The sequence below is a fragment of the Capricornis sumatraensis genome, chromosome 18, assembly GCF_032405125.1.
Source record: "Capricornis sumatraensis isolate serow.1 chromosome 18, serow.2, whole genome shotgun sequence".
Classification (NCBI taxonomy): Eukaryota; Metazoa; Chordata; class Mammalia; order Artiodactyla; family Bovidae; genus Capricornis; species Capricornis sumatraensis.
This window is the reverse complement of record NC_091086.1, coordinates 10,781,304-10,804,372: the sequence shown is the minus strand read 5'-3', so window position 1 is coordinate 10,804,372 and position 23,069 is coordinate 10,781,304. Positions and strand designations below refer to the sequence as shown.

At 40.7% G+C, this 23,069-nt stretch overlaps 1 protein-coding gene across 1 annotated transcript in view; it reads left to right on the top strand.

The window, feature by feature from the left end:
- UBTD2 (ubiquitin domain containing 2) overlaps positions 1-23,069 on the top strand; it is a 60,350-nt gene that overhangs the window by 30,817 nt on the left and 6,464 nt on the right. Inside the window, exon 2 of the mRNA XM_068990617.1 lies at positions 11,140-11,376. Coding sequence (XP_068846718.1) covers positions 11,140-11,376 — 237 coding nt within the window. The remainder of the gene's footprint in view (positions 1-11,139; positions 11,377-23,069) is intronic.

Genomic DNA, 23,069 nt, shown 5'->3' with positions numbered 1-23,069 from the left:
CTGTCTCCTTTAATTCTGTTTTTTCTTCATGTATTTTGAAGTCCTGTTGTTAGGTGCATACACATTTATTGCTGTAATTTCCTGGTAAATTGACTGTCTCATTATTATTTAATGTTCTTTTACATATAACTCTTTATTCTAAATAAGCACTAACCCATAGATGAAAATTTAAGAAAATAACTGTTCAGTGCTTCTGTTGCTTTTGAGCTTGGTAGATGGTCCCAGCCAGGTTCAGTGCTCAGGGATAGGCATTGGAGTCTGAACATGGGAATGTGTAAGAGGACTAGGCATGTGCCTAAAAGCCTTGCCCTGATAGAACTCTGAAACTGGGGCGCAAGGATTCAGCTTCCGAATTATATACTTAGCATCTTACATATATAATTCCTGTATCTTTTATTAAAATCAAATATGGGTATATGGCAAAACCAATACAATATTGTAAAGTAAAAAAAAAAAAAACTGAGATAAATAAAATAAAATACGGGGAACTCCAACAGTTGTGTGAACATAATGAGGAGTATCCAAAAAGTGTGAGATCAGGGTGAGAGCTGAAGTGCCTGGAATATTGTATTCATGTCTTTCTGTTCTTCAGGGTTTGTGTTTTTTCCCCTGAATTTTTATTGTGATTATATTCAAACATGAAAAAATAGTATAATGAATATGCATATAGTCCCCATGTAAATTTAGTGCTTCTTGCCATATACACACTTTGCTCTTTCGTATGTGTGTATAGGTATAGACATGCACACTCTGCATTTTAGTAGCTGAACCAACTGAAAGTTGTAGGCCTCATAACACTTCCTGAACACTTCATCTTGCCTCTACTTTATGAATAAGACTATTTTCCTGTGTCATCATAATATGATCATTCCTAAGAAAATTTGAAAGTAATTTCTTAATGACATCTGTTATCTAGCCTTATTTAGATTTATCTAGTTGCCCCATATTGTCTTTTATAGCTTTTTTCCATACTGGGTTCCAACCAAAGTTCATATTTGGTCTCATCTGGTGTAGACCAGTGGTTCTCAACAGGGGACAGTTTTACCCTCCAGGAAATGTTTGGCAGTGTCTGAAGATGTTTTAACTTACTGAGTTAGTATTTCTCTTTTTTTTTCTCTTATTTTTCTCATTTAGTGTTAGTATTAGAATTTTTATTTACTCAATATTTAAAAAATTATTTTATTTTTAGGCTGTGCTGAAAAAATGCAAGATCTTAGTTCCCCGACTAGGGATTGAACCTGTGTCCTCCGCTGGAAGTGGGGGCATGGGTCTTAACCACTAGACCGCCAGGGAAGTCCCTGATTTAGTGATTTAAAGTCTGTTTCAGTTTGAAAACTGCTTGTTTGTTTTTTGTCTGCACCGGGTCTTCATGTGGCATTCACTGGGGCAGTCCCCGGGTCTGATGGTGGCCCTGTGGTCTTCGTGTGGCATTCACTGGGGCAGTCCCCAGGTCTGATGGTGGCCCTGTGGGCTTCGTGTGGTATTCACTGGGGCAGTCCCCGGGTGTGATGGTGGCACCGGGTCTTCGTGTGGCATTCACTGGGGCAGTCCCCGGGTCTGATGGTGGCACCGGGTCTTTGTGTGGCATTCACTGGGGCAGTCCCCGGGTCTGATGGTGGCACCGGGTCTTCGTGTGGCATTCACTGGGGCAGTCCCCGGGTCTGATGGTGGCCCTGTGGTCTTCGTGTGGCATTCACTGGGGCAGTCCCCGGGTCTGATGGTGGCCCTGTGGTCTTTGTGTGGCATTCACTGGGGCAGTCCCCGGGTCTGATGGTGGCACTGGGTCTTCGTGTGGCATTCACTGGGGCAGTCCCCGGGTGTGATGGTGGCACCGGGTCTTCGTGTGGCATTCACTGGGGCAGTCCCCGGGTCTGATGGTGGCCCTGTGGTCTTCGTGTGGCATTCACTGGGGCAGTCCCCAGGTCTGATGGTGGCCCTGTGGGCTTCGTGTGGTATTCACTGGGGCAGTCCCCGGGTGTGATGGTGGCACCGGGTCTTCGTGTGGCATTCACTGGGGCAGTCCCCGGGTCTGATGGTGGCACCGGGTCTTCGTGTGGCATTCACTGGGGCAGTCCCCGGGTCTGATGGTGGCACCGGGTCTTCGTGTGGCATTCACTGGGGCAGTCCCCGGGTCTGATGGTGGCACCGGGTCTTCGTGTGGCATTCACTGGGGCAGTCCCCGGGTCTGATGGTGGCCCTGTGGTCTTCATTGTGGCGTCTGTGTCAGTTGTGGCATGGGAAACTCTGAGTTGCGGCATGTAGGATCTAGTTCCCTGACCAGGGATCGAACCTGGGCCCTCTGCATTGGGAGTGCAGTCTTAGCCTCTGGACCACCAGGGAAGTCCCGCAGTCGTTATTCTTGATGCTCCAAAACCGATGCAGATGTCGTCTCCTTCAGACCCTCTCCTTTGTGCCTTTGACATGATCTCATTAACATACTAGTTTTTTGAGGACTTTCTTGCCTTCTCAACAGCCAGCTCTCCCAGTTCTGCTTTAAATTTTCCCAGCTTTGGCCATGGAACTAGCCATTTCTCTAAATAGCCCTAGGGCCTTTTTAGTGGGGAATGGTGTTTGAAACTAAGATCTGGGAGCTAGGTATGCTCATGGTTACTGGGTTGTCCTTGTCTGTAAGTCCCTTTAGTCAACAGAACTATAAAATACTTTTTATTGTTAAATCGTAAGTTCCTATTGGTATTTCCAATTCAGAATTAACCTGTTTTTTCTTTTATGTTTTATTTTCTCTTTAATAAAAAAAAAATCTTGCTTTCTATTGATAATAATACTGTTCCTTACTTGCTTCATTCTGCAGTAAGCGTCATATGTTTTAGAATTATAGTAATTGGTATTCTTCATTAATTCTTAGTTTACTTTAGTCTCTAGAATAAAGGTTAAGGTGTCTTGGGAATTCTCTGGTGGTCCAGTGACTGGACTCTGGGCTTTCCCTGACATGGGCCTGATTTCAGGAAACTAAGACTCCACACGCTGCATGGCATGACACCTCCCAAAGGTTTGAGACGCCTTTGTGGTGTGTCTTTTGTTCCTTAGGATTTCTCCCCCTAAAGATGTATGGTCAGGGTATCATGTTCACAATGAGCTTGAGATCACTGTATTCTTTGTATGGTACTCTAAACACATGATACAGTTAGATTAATCTCTCTGTTCGGTGTTTGGGTGTGCGTCTTCTGTTTTTGGTTTGCTTTTGTTCTGTGAATGTAAAATGCTTACAGTTTTTCAAAAGTCAAATCTATATAAAGAGTCTTGCTCTTATCTCTGTTGCTTCTACCACACACACATATACACGTGTATATATTTTCTAAACAGAATGTCTGTCTGTACTGTTCTCTGTCTTGCTTTTACTTACATATTCTAGAGATCTCTCTGTTTGAGTTCATGAGGCTTTTCCTTTTTCTGTGCAGTTGCCTTGTACTTCATTGTGTGGATGTATGATAGTACATCTATTAGATTGTTTCTAATACAAATAAGCCTGTAGGATATAACCTTTTATGTTTCATATTTATGGAAGTATATCTTGAAAGTAGAATCATAAAACCGGGGTTGCTGGCTCAATGAGTGAGTGAATAAGTGATTTTTTTGGGTGTTGTCGGAGTCCCCTCCATCCAGGAACCCTTTAGGTGACAATCCCGTGGGGGTCTTAGACTCTGAGGATGCGCAGAAGCACGTCTATTTCTGCACAACTCAGCAGCATAACGTGTTGTCAGATACCTGATTATTTCCTTTCTAAGAGCCAGAGAAATAATTCTAGCATAGTTTTCACGTTGCTTTCTCTTATATTTGAGGCTTGGGGGGGCTTCCCTGGCAGCCCAGCTAGTAAAGAATCTGCCTGCAATGCAGGAGACCCTGGTTTGATTCCTGGGTCAGAAGATCCACTGGAGAAGGGATAGGCCACCCCCTCCAGTATTCTTGGGCTTCCCTGGTGGCAAAGTCTGCCCACAGTTCAGGAGACCTGGGTTCCATCCCTGGGTCGGGAAGATCCCCCAGAGAAGGGATAGGCCACCCCCTCCAGTATTCTTGGGCTTCCCTGGTGGTAAGGTCTGCCCACAGTTCAGGAGACCTGGGTTCCATCCCTGGGTCAGGAAGATCCCCCAGAGAAGGGATAGGCTACCCCCTCCCGTATTCTTGGGCTTCCCTGGTGGCAAAGTCTGCCCACAGTTCAGGAGACCTGGGTTCCATCCCTGGGTCGGGGAGATCCCCTGGAGGAAAGCATGGCAACCCACTCCAATATTCTTGCCTGGAGAATCCCGTGGACAGAGGAACCTGGTGGGCTACAGCCCATGGGGTCGCAGAGAGTCGGACACGACTGAGCGCCTAAGCACGCGGCATAACTGAGGTTAGAAATTTTTTCGTATGTCATTTCCTGTTTTCCTTTCAAATATAAGGCCACATCTGTTGCCCAGTTTTCTGTCACAGAGTTTTCCCTTTTTCCTTCATTTCTGAGAGTTCTCACTAGGAGGGAGATCAGCCTTTTGTGATAGAAAGTTGCGGATATCTTCTCTAGGCTTGTCACTTGCGTTTTGACTCTTCCTGCCCCCCATGCAAAAATTTATGTAAGATTAAATCTGTCAGTCTTTTTTCATTTTTTTTGAAAAGCATTCACTATTCCTAGGTTATAGAGAGACTTATCTGTATTTTCTTCTAGTACTTGTATTAATTTTTACACGTAGATTCCTGTGGAGTTTATTTTGGTGTGCAATTTAAATAATTGACCCAATTTTATATTTTTGTAAATAGCTGTCCAGTTCTGACACTATTTATTAAAATTCCCATTTTTCTCCAATGATTTAAGATAAAATCTTTATCGTATACTAAATATCCATTGCATACATGGCTTTTTTGAACTTTATTCAGTTCCATTGATCTAAGTAGTCATGTGCTTTGCATGCATCTAATTGTAATGCTTTTATAATGTGCTTTATATTTATAGGACTAGCTCACTTGTGTTTATTTTTCAGGATTCTTTTACCTGTTCCTCCTCGTTTGTTTTTCCATATGTGTTTTAGAGTCAACTCATCTAGTATCAGAAAAAGGGTTTAAAAAATTACTTTGACTGGAATTGTATTAAATGTGGAAATTAACTTGAGAAGGATTGACATCTTTGTAATGTTGATGTCCGAGTACAAGAGATTGTTTTCATTGTTTCAAGTCTGTTTCTTTCTTTCAGTAGTTTTAAAAGTTTTCCTGAGGTCTTGCATTCCAAATCTTATATCTTTTGTGTTTCTGTTATGAGCAGGGCCTTCTTGCCCATTTCGTCTCCCAGCTGGGCGTTTTGTGCATGTAAGAAGGCCTGCACTCTGTGTCCTGCTGCCATGTTACTTTCTGTTTCTTTTTAGCACCAACTTTCTCCTGTTTTCCAGTCATACCATCATATCATCTGCAATTAGAGGTGGTTTTCTTCCATTCTGGCCCTTAGGCTTCTGTTTTGTTTTGCCTGATTGTGTTGGCTAGCACTTCAATACAATGTTAAATGGTAGTGGACATTGTGGGCATCCTTGACTTGTGTTTGCTTCCCTCCCCCAAACTGTCCATAAAGTGAGGGAAGAGAAGGTCCCTGCATCCTGAAGAATGTAATGCTGGATGAAGCCATCCCCCTCCCCGAGTAGAATGAGCCATCTGAAAGTTTCAGTGTTACGTAAAAGGTACAGTGTGCTGGTGTTAGGTGACCATATTGTTTCCCCAACTTTGTGTAACATTGCCCCTTTTTAAAGGTGTGTGTGTGTGAGAGAGAGAGATTTAGCTGTATGCGTTTACAACGTCTTTAAAGTCCTTGAAACATCATGTTGCAGTTAGGCTTTCCTGTGGGCTTGCCTGGTGGCTCAGCTGGTAAAGAATCCGCCTGCAATGCGGGAGACCTGGGTTCCATCCCTGGGTCGGGAAGACCCCCCAGAGAAGGGAAAGGCTGCCCACTCCAGTATTCTGGCCTGGAGAATTCCATGGACTGTATAGTCCATGAGGTCACAAATAGTTGGACACGACTGAGCAGCTTTCACTATACTAGACTTTCTTCTTGCCTATTTGTGTGCTCAGGCTATTGTAAGGAGACTTAGACTCTGAGAAACAGTGCAGAGAAGTCCATATGACTGGTAGACTTCTCTGTTTTTTGATTGATAAATCAATAATTATGTTGATTTCCCCCCCCCTCAATAAAGGTAGCTCAAACATTAGAAATGATCATATATGCCTTTAAAATTATGCTCCAGGTGCTTAATTTTTATAAACTTTTAGGATAGAAACATACTCCAAGTTCTCATTTTTATTTATTATAAAATTGCAGCATAGAAAGTGGTGTGTCTAACTTACTTAAGCATGCACGCATGTGATCTTCAGTGCCTGATCTTGTATGGAGACTGAATACTTTGTGAATTGAAACTGACAGGCCAGAGAACTGTACGGCCTCTTCCCCTATGGGGTTCTCTCTTGGCGAGGTGGAGTTTCTTGGTTAGCTTTTCCTTTGTCCTGCCAGAGCCATTGCATTGGTCATAGTGAAGCTGGGAAAAGATGGTGCACACTACTAGAAAAACAGCTTGACACATGCTTTATTTTGAGTGAACCTTCATAATTGATTTGGTGCTTCTGTAAAAGCAAGCATACTTGTCAGCTCTGCTAAGACATGGAGTGCTGTAATGAAAAGAGAGCTCTGGCCTTTGCATCTAGTTATCTGGCTTCTAGTCTTAGCTCTTTTTGACCCTCAGCAGTGTATTTATCCTTGTTAGGTTTTCTGTCAAATATTAATAGTAAGCTGGGCTTATACCATCTGAGATCTCTTCGAAGCACCTCTAAATCCTCAAGACAGTAGAGCAGATACGGGTGTGATGTTGACTGTTGGCGCTCTTATTTTAGGCATTTTAAGCCCCATATCCCTGTTTTTATTTTGGCAGTTAGTTGCTTTAGGGAATATATATGTGTGTGTATGTGTATATATAGAGTATTCTAAATTTAAATGAGAATAAAATATTTTACAACTGTCCTCTTAGGCTAGCACAGTCTGTTACAGAAGGTTCTGTAGGATCTATTCTTAATTCTTGAAGTGAGGGGAAAATTTCCTTCATTATCGTGATGTTAAGACTAATCAATCTAAAATAGGTACATTATCCTAGTTCTATTCCATACTGCTTTAAAGTCTTCAGAATTCTTTTAAACAACACTTTTCCCTTTGATGGTGATCTTTTTAAATATTCAGTTTTTTCCCTCAGGCTGTTGTGCTACGAAAACTGATTCTTTAGGTTTACAGCCTTTAAGGCTATTATTTCTTGAGTCATATCTTGATGTCTACAGTACCTGTGCTTTATGGCCTCTCCTTCTTTTATTTGAAGAGTCCCAATATTAAATCAGTTTTCAGAGAGGAACCAAAAGCAGGCAAACAATTATAAACATATTTCACCCTGGATGTCATTGTTTTTTGCCAATAAAGTATCCAGATGAGTTGCAAAATGCATTCAGTTGTGGGGTAAAAATGTTTACGATTATATTGCTGTTTAGCTCTAAGAAGCAAATCTTTCTTGGGTTTTTTACATGTTAGATCTATTTGTTTGTCACATCGTGGGAAGAAATGTTGAAAGGTTGTGAGGAAAGATAAGGAGCGGATCAGGAGGCTGATAAGAGGGTGAGTTTTTGGCAAAGTTTTGAAAGTAAATGTGCAATGATAGGGAAAAAAGGATGTTTCCTAAAATAACCTAGATTTTTTTAAAATTAGATTTCCTTATTAATCTTTGGCATCTTGTATGTTAAACCATGGGATTAAATAAACTTAGTATCATTGGTTGCCTACAATTTAAAGGTTTAGAAACAAAGATTTGGGGAATAAGTTGTTTCCTGTCTTTGAATGTATTGTTGGAGCGTAGTACCTAGTTCCAGATACTGAAACTGATACTGAGCATCTCTCTCTTGGCATCAGGAGTTTGAAGTCGTGGGAAACAAGATAAATCTGAAAGGTTCAAAGTATAAAATGTAATCTAATTGAATATATATATTTGATGTCTTATTTCTTAATGATTGAAAATGGTTGACTTGGTGCAAACATACTTAATTGCTAGGTCGATTTCTGTGTTATAAGTGGACATTTGACAGGCAGATATTATTACTTACGTTTGAGATATAGGAAAAGCAGAGACCTAGATGGAAATAAAAGTAAACTTTACTTATATGTCACAAGCATTTATTTTCTATGATTTACTTTTGCCTAAAGTAATTACTTTGAAACTGTTGACAGCATAGATTTGAAAATGCACTTACAATAGTGATCATCGCTAAGCAGCATAATGTATCATCTGTCCTTTTTACTTGACTTTATTTGTATGTCTTCTACAGATAGGGGGAGGTAAGATAAAGCCCTATATTTGTAAGGAAGGCATTTTACTTTCTTTTTGCAAACTGTTTCCCACCTTTATTACAAGATAGTTTTTCTGTTGAGTTCCTCTCTTTTAGGCCTTTTGGTTTCCTTCATTTAAGTACCGAGATTGTGCAGATTTTTTGTTTTTAGCTTTGCCTTGCTGTTCTCTCACAGTGATAGAGTTATATTGACTTTCCCTCTGGTGCATTTAATACATATGATATTAGACAGTTCCTTGAAACTATTCAAGTAGACGTGAAACTTTACTCAAATCAGTGTTTATTTGAGCATTGAGATAGATATCTATGATGCCCTATCTTCCACTGTCTGCTCAGTAAACTAATAGTGTTGTCTCTAAACTGTTTCTGACTCATCTAAAGGTTAATGGAGCAGAAAATAAAATTTATCTTCAATTTTACCTTGTTGTGGAATCATTCGGGTGTGGAATGTAATTATCTGACATACTCTGAACACCTTTTGGGGAATAATGTTTAATCTGCATCTGTCTGTATTATTGAGAAGATACAGGGAAAAGTCAATAGTATAGATTATGTTTCTCACATTTGAATTGAATCTGATATGAACACCTGATATAACATATATAGTGTTATCCTTAGTGGACACTCAGTAAATACTCGTTCACTAAGTAAGGAGACGGGTTCTGTATTCAGTTCTGCCACTTAATAGACAGTTTTCCTTCTTCTCTACACACTCTTTCAGAACTCAACTGGTTTGCATCTCACTAAGACAAATTAGAGGGCCAAATAATACAATGGGTCAAAATACTGAGTGTTTTCATATACATGGAATCTAAAGAGATGGCGCGTGAATTCACGTTCAGGGTGGCAGAGGAGAAACAGACATAGAGAACTGACCTATAGACATGGGGGGAGGGGAGGAGGGAGAAGGGGAGATGTATGCAGAGAGTTAACAGAAGTTTATAGTACCATGTGTAAAACAGATAGCCAGTGGGAATTTGCTGTGTGATTCAGGGAAGTCAAACAGGGCTTCTGTGACAGGCTGAAGGGTAGGGGGCTGGAGGCGGGGACATGGGTGTACCTATGCTGATTCTTGTTGGTGTATGACAGAAAGCCACAAAATTCTGGAAAGCAGTTATCCTTCAATTTAAAAATTAAAAATGAAAATACTGAATGTTTTAAAGGAAAACAGCTGGCACTGGCACGGTGTGCTACTTTGGAGAGGGGACGGCGAGACCTGATGTGCTGCTTTGGGGTACAGTGGCCAGACAGGGTGAAGAGAGATCGTGATTCAGTCCCAGTGTCAAACAAGGGACATTTTGCAGCAAGAAATGGTTCTGTCATCTGGGAATATAGCCTGGTGTAGGACGTAGAGATTGCCTAGGGGCTAGAGTCGTTTTATTTCTCTTATGCATAACCCAAATTTCATTTGGCCCTGGGCCAGTGAGGGAGTGGTTAGTTTCTGGGATTCTTTAGAATCATTTTGAGAGTAATTTCTTTTAAATTATTAGTCTTCCTGTAATTAAATATAGAACATTGAATTTTGACATACACCCTCTGCTTCCTACCCTCTGTCATTTATTTCAAACCCACTCTCACCCAGTACTCCATGGAGCCTCAGTTTTCTTTTCACCTGTTGCTCCATCTGTTTAACAGCTTCTCAGCTATGGCACTGTCTAAGATAAGAGTGTCTGTATGTCAGTTTGCGATCCGTGATCATATGCCGGGTAAGTTTCTGGTGTAAAGAAGCTGCTTCAGGCTCACTCTGGCACTGTGGCAGCACTAGTGCTTTTCTCCAAGGAACCAGGCTGCCCCTGAGAGCAGAAAAAGGACTGGATTCTTCCCCTCTGTTTTCTTCTCCTCTTGAACTGAAACTGCGGTGTTGTAGTTCTTCTCCTAGTGGGGACTTTCTCCCTTGGCGCAGTATCAAGGATCGCTGGTTCAGCCCTCGTCCCTCCAGAAAGTAAAGCACTACCTACCTCTCTCCCTCATCCCTTTCTAAACTAGCTTCAGTATTTGAGTCTCAGAGAAAGGTGTTCACAGCTCCTAGGCTCAAGTCCAGAACAGGCCCCTAGAGGAAGCTTTCCTAGGCCAGGCCTCCTCCTGGACCTCGTGGCTCGGCTGTCCTTCCTTTGGACGCCGCAGCGCGGTCTTTCCCTCTGCGAGGTTCCACAGTTCCTGCTCTCTGGCTTCATAGGATCCTGAGATTCAGGCCACTGCTGTCATTTGGTTTCCCCTAGAATCTCACCTCTGTTACGGCATCCCTTAACTTGTTATTTTTTTATTTTAACTTTTAAATGTTTTTTGGCTACACCAAGTCTTAGTTGCTGCACACAGGGTCTTTATAGTTGCCACATGCAGTATCTTTAGTTGCGACGTGTGAACTTAGTTGGAGCATGCAGGATCTAGTTCCCTGCCCAGGATCAAACCCAGGCCCCGTGCATTAGGAGCACGGAGTCTTAGCTACTGGACCACCAGGCAAGTCCCTCCTTTGACTCTTTTCAAATCCTGCCACTACTGACTGATGAACACTTACTACTGTTTCTCTAGGTAATTTTAAAAATCCTCCTTTGGAGGAGACAGACTAAATGAAAAAGAGGTACTAACTTGTCCTGTAAGATTTGAGTAGAACCGCCTAACGTCTCCATTTGCTCTTGTAGATCTAAAATAGGTTAGAGGAATTTTGGAATGTAAGAATTAGCCAGTAGGCCATCTTCTAGCTATAATTTTGATGAAAGAATCGAAGAATGACCAGATAACTATTAATAAATCTTTTATAAATTTTGGTTTTGATGTCAGCCTTTTATTTTTCTTCAGTTGCTTTAGGTCGTAACCAGCCTTTGAAAAAGGAGAAACCTAAATGGAAAAGCGATTACCCCATGACAGATGGACAGCTGCGCAGCAAGAGAGATGAATTTTGGGATACCGCACCAGCTTTTGAAGGCCGTAAAGAGATTTGGGATGCCTTGAAGGCTGCAGCACATGCTTTCGAAAGCAACGATCACGAACTGGCACAAGCAATCATTGATGGTGCAAACATAACGTTACCACATGGTAGGTTCGCTCCTCTTCCAGAACAGAGCAGAGCGTCACCAGCTCCTTTCTAGTGGCGAGCAACCAAGTGCAAAGTGTTCATTCTCCTACTATGCGTTATCCTGTTTTTTTCTTCAGTATAGTGAAGAGGAACATTCCTCTTTGCTTCTTGTAGCTGGAGATAGGTGGTGTGTGTGTGTGTGTGTGTGTGTTGGTCTCAAGAAAGAACACTCAATAAACCTGTATTTTCTTTTTTATATATATCTATTATTTATTTATTTAGCGGCACTTAGCTGTGGCATGCAGAATCTTTTAGTTGCGGCATGTGGGATCTTGATCCCTGACCAGGGGTCGAACCCGGGCCCCCTGTGTTGGGAGTGTGGAGTCTTAGCCACTGGAGCACCAAGGAAGTCTCTAAACCTGTATTTTCTAACTTCCATATAATCTAGCTCTCCATCAAGGCTCCGCCTGCCCCAGTCTTCTGGAGGTTCTACTTCACTGATTTCCTGCCTACACTAACTAGAGAAGTAATCTCAGGTTACATCTCAGAAGCCATGGAGAGTCAGTGAACTCACCGTTAGTCGTTACCCTTCTTCATCAAGACCTGTTTTCAGCATAACGAGCAACTCTAAACTTGGAAGTGAGTCTCACATGTTGTTAAGGACAGTTCTATGATTGCATCCCTGAGCATTATTAGAAACCTCTCTCCTTTGCTTAGGAATGTGGCTCTAAGAACCACCATAAGCTTTGAATGTTTCCAGGGTCACATATATCCTGGAGACATGCATATCCTCATATTTAGTCTCCTGGATTAGAAACAAACTTCATGCTATATAAGATTTAGATGTTAATTTTATATTATAATCTTGTTCTGTTGTTTACTGTATTTATAAATTTTTCTCATCACTTTTTCAAATTAATATTTTTCTAAGTTGTCTCTCTTGCTCCTATATAATCCTTTGTGTAGTTTTCTTTTTGGGGGGGGGGCTTATACATTTATTGGTTGTTTCTTTTTCAGTGTCTTCCTGTTTTTTCTCCCCTCCCTCACCTCCCCGGGATCTTTAGTAAAAGGGAAAAGATTCATATAATCTGAAGAGAAACACAGCTATGGATCAGTATCTTCCTTTATTTGTCTACATTTTGAAAGGAGCAGTGCTTTCCACTGTTTAATTACCTGCTTTATGTCCTTTGATTCTTTGTCAAATAAAGGATGTTCAACTTAGTACCTTCACAGTTTTCCAAATCTCCATTAATTTTTTTGAATTAATTATATATCTAAGAAACTTTTAAAAAATATATATTCCATAGCTATCGTATTCTTTTATTCATGAAAGCTTATTAGCATGGGCTTGGGTTAAGTAACATTGGCACCCACTATATATAGATCACTTTTTCTACACAGGTGTAAAAAGGATCCCTTCCACTTTTGAAAAATTTATAATAATGCTATTTTAGTGTGACTCTTAAGTTGCTATTTTCATGGATAATCTCTGAATTCTTTACCTCTTACGTGACTGAAGTACACATCATTTTGCTCCATTACTTTTTTTAGTTCTATAATTTGTCTTCAGATACTATCTTTATATAATATAAGGGAAGGGCTTTCCTTTATAATTAGTCTTATCATCCTTCTCTTTTTAATGCTTGTGAGTGAGTGAATGAAAGTTGCTCAGTCATGTCCGACTCTTTGTGGCCCCATGGACTATATAGTTCATGAAATTCTCCAGGCCAGAATACTGGAGTGGGTAGCCTTTCCCTTCTGCAGGGGATCTTCCCAACCCAAGGATTGAACCCAGATCTCCCACATTGCAGGCGGATTCTTTACCAGCTGAGCCACAAGGAAAGCCCAAAAATACTGGAGTGGGTAGCCTATCCCTTCTCCAGCGGATCCTCCCAACCCAGGAGTCAAACCGTGGTCTCTTGCATTGCAGGCAGATTCTTTACCAACTGAGTTATCAGGGAAGCCCTTTATCTTCTATTTAAAGCAGAATATATTTGTATTTCTAAGGCCTACAAGTGGTTGGGGGTGGTGGTTATCTGTGATTGTCTTAATTTAGAAGCTCAGGACCCAAAACCTTAGAACTTTAACTTCCTTACTTTGTACTTATCATAGTTACCTATAGGAAAATCTGCTTTCGTTCAATAAATTGTGGCCTTGTTTACAGTTCATGGAGGCATCATAGCTCTGTTTAATTTAAAACGGGGCCTACACATATGGGCTAAATCTCTAAAAACTCAAGTCTCCCACGTCTGCTTTTATCTGTGTGAACTGAAGAGAGATGTTCCTGGCAGCTCCAGCAACTGACAGAATAAGGAGAATTATTCTTGGAAATTGGAGAATATTAGATGAGCTTCTACTCTTCCCCTCTATGTTAAGGAATATTTTCTGTTTTAGCCTGAAAGAATCAAGTAGACTTTCTCAAGCTTTCTGTTTGAAAGTTCTATAATAACTTCCTGTGTATTACTATCATTGGTACCCTTGATTAATTTCCCTTCTTCATATCTGAAACATACCAATGATGTTTCTTGAATGAACTTTTAAATTATGTTTCTTGAATGGGCTTTTAAATTATGTTTTGTCATATACTCTAACTCACCATCAGTTTATAGCTTAGCTACTTCAGTTCAGTTCAGTTGCTTAGTCGTGTCCGACTCTTTGCAACCCCGTGAACCGCAGCATGCCAGGCCTCCCTGTCCATCACCAACTCCCAGAGTTCACTCAAACCCATGTCCATTGAGTCAGTGATGCCATCCAACCATCTCATCCTCGGTCGTCCCCTTCTCTTCCTGCCCTCAATCCCTCCCAGCATCAGGGTCTTTTCCAATGAGTCAGCTCTTCGCATGAGGTGGCCAAAGTATTGGAGTTTCAGCTTCAAAATCAGTCCTTCCAGTGAACACCTAGGACTGATCTCCTTTAGGATGGACTGGTTGGATCTCCTTGCAGTCTAAGGAACTCTCAAGAGTCTTCTCCAACACCACAGTTCAAAAGCATCAATTCTTCGGCGCTCAGCTTTCTTTTTAGTCCAACTCACATCCATACATGACCACAGGAAAAACCATAGCCTTGACTAGACAGACCTTTGTTGGCAAAGTAATATCTCTGCTTTTCAATATGCTATCTAGGTTGGTCATAACTTTCCTTCCAAGAAGTAAGCATCTTTTAATTTCATGGCTGCAGTCACCATCTGCAGTGATTTTGGAGCCCAGAAAAATAAAGTCTGACACTGTTCCCACTGTTTCCCCATCTATTTCCCATGGAGTGATGGGACCAGATGCCATGATCTTAGTTTTTTGAATGTTGAGCTTTAAGCCAACTTTTTCACTTTGCTCTTTCACTTTCCTCAAGAGGCTCTTTAGTTCTTCTTCACTTTCTGCCATAAGGGTGGTGTCATCTGCATATCTGAGGTTATTGATACTTCTCCCAGCCATCTTGATTGCAGCTTGTGCTTCTTCCAGCCCAGTGTTTCTCATGATGTCCTCTGCATATAAGTTAAATAAGCAGGGTGACAATATACAGCCTTGACGTACTCCTTTTCCTATTTGGAACCAGTCTGTTGTTCCATGTTCAGCTCTAGCTGTTGCTTCCTGACCGAGCATATAGGTTTCTCAAGAAGCAGGTCAGGTGGTCTGGGATTCTCATCTCTTTCAGAATTTTCCACAGTTTATTGTGATGCACACAGTCAAAGGCTTTGGCATAGTCAATAAAGCAGAAATAGATGTTTTTCTGGAACTCTCTTGCTTCTTTGATGATCCAGTGGATGTTGGCAATTTGATCTCTGGTTCCACTCCTTTTCTAAAACCTTAGTTACATGTTTTTACCTAGACCTCCTCAGTGGTATGGTGAGATCCCTTCCATCTTTTAGATGTAATTATGTAATTGAAATTTTATCTTTGACATGTTTTGTTGTGTTAAACCCTAAAATCTTAAAGTATTCAGTACTTCATATTTTGAGTTTAAAATATTGCATCGGCTTTAGCTCTTGTGTAACTCAGGCTTTGGTGTGAGACCTAGCCTTATTTCTTATCTTTACTGTATAGCTATGTGCCTTTGGGCAAATCACTTCTGTAAGCTTCAGTCCTCTCATCTATAAAATATGAATTGTAAGTGCCTGCCTTGTAAGGTGGTTGTATTGATTAAATGTGATGATAACACATGTAAGTTGCTTACCTGGTCCAAAACATACTTAATAAATAGTAGTGTGGATGATTGTATTTCTTGAACTCACATTAACAAGTAAATTCCTTGTACCAAAATCTTAAATTATAGATTTCAATCCTTTTCTGGATGTAATATTTACTGGTGACATCTTTCTTTGGTTTTTTAGAATACCCTTCTCTTGGGCATATGCCTAATGGAATTTTGAGGTTAACGTTGATTCAGTAGCAACAGCAGCAATAGCTTTATTACTTAGACACCACGCAGTGAGGACATTCCTAGTTTAGCATCCCCTCACACCTGACTCGTGCCCGTCCCCTTTGTCTGCAGCTGTCAGCGTTACTCACACGGTCACTGAACTGACCATAGACTGGCAGCCTGAAGAGATCCTGGGACATATGCTCCTTTCTCAGTCATCTCCTTTTCTGTTTTCGTCTCATCCTCTCTTCTCTTCCCGTAATCTTTTTGTTATCTCAGCCTTACTCAAATTATCTTCCCAGTGTAAGCATTATGAAAAGTTCCTCAAAGCCTGAAAGCCACGTGGAGCGTGTTTGTGAGTCAGCAAGGACTGTGCTCTTTCGGGCTTGTTGCGTTCAGTGGCAGTGCTGTGTGCATGAACGTTGTGCGTTTCCATGCCCTTTGTTTGTGTGTTTCAAGGAAACAACAAAAAACCTTTTTCCTGTATTTCCCCTTTCGTTTCTTTTTAGTACAGTGGTTCCCTTCATAACTACATGTGTTTTATCTTAATTCCAGTCAGCAGGTCATATTCATTATATTCCTGCCTTGTGCAAACATAAAATAAGTCTATGCTTTTAAATTATCTTCCTCTGTTATTGTCAGTGAGAAGTCTTTAGTTTGTCTTTCTCAAAAGGCAGTAGCGACTGTGAAGAGGGAAGTTGGTGTCCTAAAACTACCTGGGGATTTTGTATATGAAGGTATGTTTTCACTGTGGAAATTATGACTCAGGTAGAGGATGGTATGAACATGTGTAATAGTGTACTATTGTGGAAAAAGCTCCCTGGATGATTCTAATGTCTGGTGCTTCTTTTCCACAGCCTCCCCATTCTAAAAGAGCTTTATTTTTCGTTATTTACACAGCATTTTTTCACTCATGGTCTTAAATTTCTTAGAGCTTATTTTCTTTTTCTAGTTAAGTACTGTTTTATCAGTACCTTAAAGTCCCCCAAACAGTATTTTGCCTTTGAAACCAGATTATAGATTAAGTGGCTTGCCCAAATTAGCATAAACAGGGTGAAAAAAAGGGTGGTGGTTTTTATTTTCATTTTTCACAGAGTCTGGTTCATAGTGGTTATTCAGATATTTTCAGTGAAAGCTTGTTCAGAAACAATATATGTTTATGTTGTGAAGAGGAGGATTTAATGCTCTTTCTTAAATTACTATTTAGAAGATTTACAAGGATTTTTAAAATTGCCTGCTTCCTTTCCCTGCCTTCCATGGAAGGTTCCCTGACTTCTAGAAAAGTTTTTTTTTTCTTTGGCATCTACAATTAGTATGTTTTCCAACTCCCTGCAATTCACATGTAAAAACTCCCCTCTTAACCATCCTTGTGTAGGAGGAAGAGCTGTTCACCACTCCCCAAACACTTTTCTCATACTTAAAGACTTAACCCCAACTTTATTATTCTCATTGCTAAACATGACCAGTTCTTCAGATGAACTTTTGAAGGCCAACTTCTTTTGTCCTTTTTCATGCTTCAGGATATGAGAAGTAGAAAATGGTATTCTTTAAAACATACCTCTTTTTTAATCACCTTCAAAATACAGGTGGAAAAGGAGTTGTCCAGTTTTTTTTTTCCTTTTTCCTGGTCATTCTTACTGCAAAATATATCAAATTTGAATAAATTAAATTACATATAATGCAGTTTAAGTTATTAAAAACCAAGGAGCTTATAAGTATCATTAATGGAGCATTTCTGTATTTAGGGAACCAACATGATAAAAAATCGTGGACTGAGAATCAGAAATAATAAAATACTACCAATTCGTGTTTTGAGTTGATACTATTTAATTTTCATCCTGTGATAACCACCTGCAGCAGTACCTGTTTTAAACATGAGAAAGCTGACGCACAGGGAAGTTATGTCATTTTTCCGAGGCAGCAGTCATGAAGTTGGGTTTTAAACTCAAGTCCTAGATCTAACTAACTAAAGCAGTTAAATTACAAGGTCAAGTCATTTCATCTGTGTTTTCTGTGAAGTTACTGCACAAGTAATCTCCAGTGTTAATTCCATATCTACCATTTTAAGTCCCTCCCACACTATACAGAGTACTTTAAAATGATATAGTTCTATTAATAGTAAAGAGAAACAAGTGGATTCTCTAAGACATGGACAGGCAGGAAATGCATTAGTGTGTTAGAGGCCCATTAAGAAGCAAGTCATGAATTCTGAGTCCTTTAAAGGTCCCTATAAGAATTTGTCATTTAATAAACTTAATTCATGAAGGTAAAATTTTAAGAACAGAAGCATGAACCTCCTGTACATACGGGAGAGACAGGGAATTTTTACCAGACTTGTATCTGGAAATGAAACAGGGTCTTAATAAAGGATCTGATGGCTGATTTATCATAAACGTTGTATCCTTTTCCTCTCTTTATCTTCAGAAAGACAAAAATGACTTGGAATAACACAATGTAGCTTTATCTGCTCCTCAGCTGCTGTCACCCGTTTTCTTCAAATAAAGCAACAAAGTCCCTAAAATAGCTGAGGTGGGAGTTTGTCCCTGACTCAGTAGGCTTGTCTCTGAAGAAGACCTCCTTTCTTCCATTCTGGGTGGTGAGAATGGGAGGGAAAGAAGGATTTCTGATGTGGTCCCAAGACATACACTACCTCAACTTCTACTTCTGTAAAGCTGGGTCAGCTAAATAAACCAGATACAAGTGCTGCTGATCTGTTCCTCTGTCCTTTTAAGGAGCTGGATTTAAAAGATCAGTGTCTTCTTAGAAATGTGGCCAGATGCTACACAAGCTCTTAGTCATGGTCGAACCTTCATACGACTTTGGTAATGCATCCAGACTAAGTCACTTTTCACCTATGCTTGCTAGAAGAGATGATCGTCTTGGTGCTTCTGAATCCCGGTCTTAGTAGCTAATTTGGTGGGATAAGGTACCAGAACCTGCTTCTCCTAAAGCCTGATTACCAGACATAAGCTTGATTACCAGACATAAGCTTAATTTAATTCCCAGTAAAGAGTTTGCATGAGGGAGCCTGTAATTTGTTAGTTTTGAAAGACTGCTCATAATATTTGAAGGGTAATTTTGATGGGCCTTTTGACATTGTGGTGTTTACAGAGGACCTCATGAAGCCTAAAGCAGTGGACTCAAACATGATGAAATTGTTTGATCCTCTGTGATACTGCTCTTGGTGAGCTCCCCCCCATAAGTCTAGTTCTGAGATTTAAAACTTCCTTGAGAAGGGAACTGACATTATTGAATGTTTCTATGAGTTCATTATATGTAGTAGTCAATTTTGCCTGTGTTTTATTATTTAATCCTTAACTTTGTGAGGTAGATACTGTAGTCCTTGAGGAAACTGACTATGTCCAAGATTAGAAGCCAAACTAAAATTTTGGTGTGACTGCTCCAGAGCCGCTGTCCATCCTGTCAGATATGCTGCTTTTCCAATCTTCTGTTCCTCTGACAGACTGGACGGTGGGCCGCTTGAGTCACAGGTCTAACCCAGGATTCCTTTCCTTCCCATTCTTTGTTGCTTCAGGGTTCTTTTCCTTTTTAGCTGTGTCCAAGTTGCTTACGTGTAGGTCTTCTGTTGCTTTAGGAAGTCATGGTTTTTGAAGAGTTCATGCTTTCTTGGTCACTTTGAACAGTGAAGCCAAAAATAAAGACATCCTTTTTCATCCTTGGAAGAACCCCCAAGTGTGATGCAAGCCTTGAATTTCTAGCACACAGCTTTCTTGATTAATTTTTGGAGGGAGATTTCCTCTATCAGATTGCCAGTATGTTTTCAATATTATCAATAAATGTTTTCAACAATATTAAGGTATATTGAAGAACACTAAATAACGCATATTTGAAGCATACAGTTTGATCAACTTTGTTTGACATGTAAACACCCATGACTGCAATCAAAATAACATTTTAATATCCTCAAAAGTTTCCTTCTGTAAAAATTGATTTTCAACTTTGATTTTCAAATTTGATCATGTAACACTGCAAGTCTCACATAGTAAAAGTTTGAAGAGCTAGCTGGTCTTAAACATAGAGGGAAAACCAGTGAGGCCTTTGAATGGTTAAAAAGATGTCTTTTTTTTAATCTGAAAGACTGCTTGAGAAAGAGTAAAGTGTTAGCTCTTATGACATTTAATAAAGCTATTTTTATTATTTGGTATTTAATTTAGTCTTGTCTTTATAATTTTCTTGTGAAATATTTTGCAGCCAAATTAAAAGCAGCCATAGAAAACAAGGAAAATTTAACATCTGAGCCAGTCATCTAGATAGAAGATAAGTAAAAACAACTTCAAACAATTATGCATGAGATCAGGACAGAAGGTAGTCTTGGCAGCTTTCTTCCTGCCCTGGGGAGCTTTCGGGGCTTCCTAACCGGGGGAAGCAGCGGCCTGGCGGCAGTTATCCCTGTGGCCATCTGTCTCTCTGCTAGGACTCGGTTGAGGCCTATAATGGTGTTGTGAGGAGAAGGAGGAGTAAAAGACAGGTGTACTTCCACAAAGAACATTTGGCGAGCAATCTAAGCAACCCTGGCTAGAACATCTTTAGAACTCGTGGAGGACTGTTAGATGAACTGCACCATCAGTGGTCAGTGGGTGATAATTAAAAACCTTTTGTAAATTGCAAATGCAAATATAGCTAGGAGTGATTTTTGGAAAGGTTAAAAAAAATCCTTATGTTAGCAGCTTTTAGAGTGGTCCCTTCCCTTTTGTGTTTATACACAGGGTTTCTTTAAGGGAAACTATCCATCGTCTAAGCATACTCTGTTTTTCACACTCTCCTCTCAGATATTGCAGATGAAACATGGACAGCAATATGTCCATTTTGTCACTATACGTGGTGGCTTCAGAGCACTGAAACGTCTTGGTCACCACTTCCTTCCGCCTTCTCGTCTGTGTCCTCCTCTGCTCGGCCACTAACAGCACTGGCAAATGCATTCTGGGCTGCATTGCGCCTTGTGGCTCGCGTTTGGCTTTTCATCCCTCTTGTGTCTGTGTCCTCTGCCTTTTTCCAAGAGCATTTCTTCCTCCCACTAGCCGTATCATTGACCTGAGAGTCCAGTAGAGCTGTTACAAGCCCTGAAGCCTTGTCCGTGTGTCAGGCATTTACTTCTTCAGGAATCAGATTATTTTACTCTGTTACTCTCTGACCCCGGACAAGCTTGCCTCTCTCTTTTCCAGTGTTCCCATTTGTAAAATGAGTATGATAAATTCACTTTACAGGGTCATTGTGAGGAGTAAACGTCATTGTATATAAAGTGCCCAGACAGAGCTAGTAAGCCCCTTTCTAAGTGTTTGCTTTTGTGTTTAAGCTTGTACATTCAAGATTATTACTGTACACATGGCTTTTACCTTTTTCCCAGTATGCTGCTTCAGTTACCTTCAGATAACTCGATTGAAGTATCTCCCCGTACCTGCAGCAGTTAAGACTAAGCAAAGAGTCTTGTAACCCTGAATTCTTTATCACTCTCATTTCCTAGTTAGGTGACTTGCCTCTCCTAAACTATCATTGGGCTTCCCTGGTGGCTCAGATGGTAAAGAATCCGCCTGCAGTGTGGGAGACCTGGGTTCGATCTCTGGGTTGGGAAGATCCCCTGGAGGAGAGCATGGCAGCCCCCTCCAGGATTCTTGCCTGAAGAATCTCCATGGACAGAGGAGCCTGGCAGGCTATACAGTCGGACACGACTGAGCAACTAAGCACACACACAGTCTATCATTAGGTCCTGCCAGTTACCACCAGTTCTTTCAGATACATTTCTTTCCATTGTTAGGCAATCATTTTAGCATTCCAGTCAGTCACTCTTGTTTCATGCAAATACTAAAAGAATCTTTAGGCTTTGTCTTGTTCACTGGCATGATATTGCTTGGCATATAGTAGGCACTCAGTGTTTGTAGGAGTAACTCATGGGCTAGTATTAGCCACCTTTAGGAATTTTCTATAGTATTAAGTCTAAACTCCCTAGCCCTCCTATTAGATTTTCACTGTTGCTGTTTAGTAATTTCACACAGTTGATTCTGTATTTCACCTCAGCAAAGCCACTTTTTATTCCATACTTATATTAATTCTTATTTCCATATAATTCATATTTCTTGGGATGCCCTTCATGTGTATTGATTGTGTCATGCCTGTAGTGAAGTAAAGTGTTAGTTGTGCCGTCATGTCCGACTCTTTGTGACCCCGTGGACTGTATGTAGCCCCTCTGTCCATGGAATTCTCCAGGCAGGAATACTGGAGTGGGTAGCCGTTCCCTTCTCCAGGAGATCTTCCCAACCCAAGGACTGAACCCAGGTCTCCTGGGTTGTAGGCAGATTCTTTACTGCCCGAGCCACCAGGGAAGCTCCCTGTGCCATGCTAGAACTCGTTATTTTTATAGAGTTTTTTCTCTCTTGGCTCTCCCAGCTCTGGCCCCATTACTGCGGTGTGATGCCTTGGCTCCTGTGCCTGGTTTTCAGTGCATCAATGTGTGTTTAAATCCTTGCTGGTTATGCTATGTCTGCTTTCCTTGATGATAAGCTCCTGGGGATCGAGGACAGTCGTGGCTTTCTCGTAACCTTCTGTACTCAGCACCGGTGACATACCCTAACGCTTCTAGGCGTTCAGTAAGTGATAGAGAATACCGTTAGTTTTGTTTTTAATAAAAAGATACAGGGCCATAAAATGGTGGGGGATTTGGGAATGTGTTGTTCAAAAGAGTTTGAGCCTGCAGAGGAGTCATTCTGCTCTGTATAGGTAATTCTGGGGTAGTATTCAGCTCTGGTCTATATTGATTAATTTTTTGATACTTTATGGACTCAGATATTTAATGTGGGTAGAGGGTAATCCATAAAACTAGTCTAAAAATATAAGTAAATAATATTTGACTTCATGGCCTGAATTTTTTACATATTTATTTTTTAGTTTAAAACTGGAACATATTTATAATTCAGTTTCCAATATAATTTGACTGGCAGAAGTGAAGAACAGAGTAAACCAGAAAATTTCATGTTAGATAAATTGAAGTTCAGTCAGTTCAGTTCAGTTCAGTTCAGTCGCTCAGTTGTGTCCGATCTTTGCAACTCCAGGCCTCCCTGTCCATCACCAACTCCCAGAGTTCACTCAAACTCACATCCGTCGAGTCGGTGATGCCATCCAGCCATCTCATCCTCTGTCGTCCCCTTCTCCTCCTGCCCCCAATCCCTCCCAGCATCAGAGTCTTTTCCAGTGGGTCAACTCTTAGGATGAGGTAGCCAAAGTACTGGAGTTTCAGCTTCAGCATCATTCCTTGCAAAGAACACCCAGGGCTGATCTCCTTTAGAATGGACTGGTTGGATCTCCTTGCAGTCCAAGGGACTCTCAAGAGTCTTCTCCAACACCACAG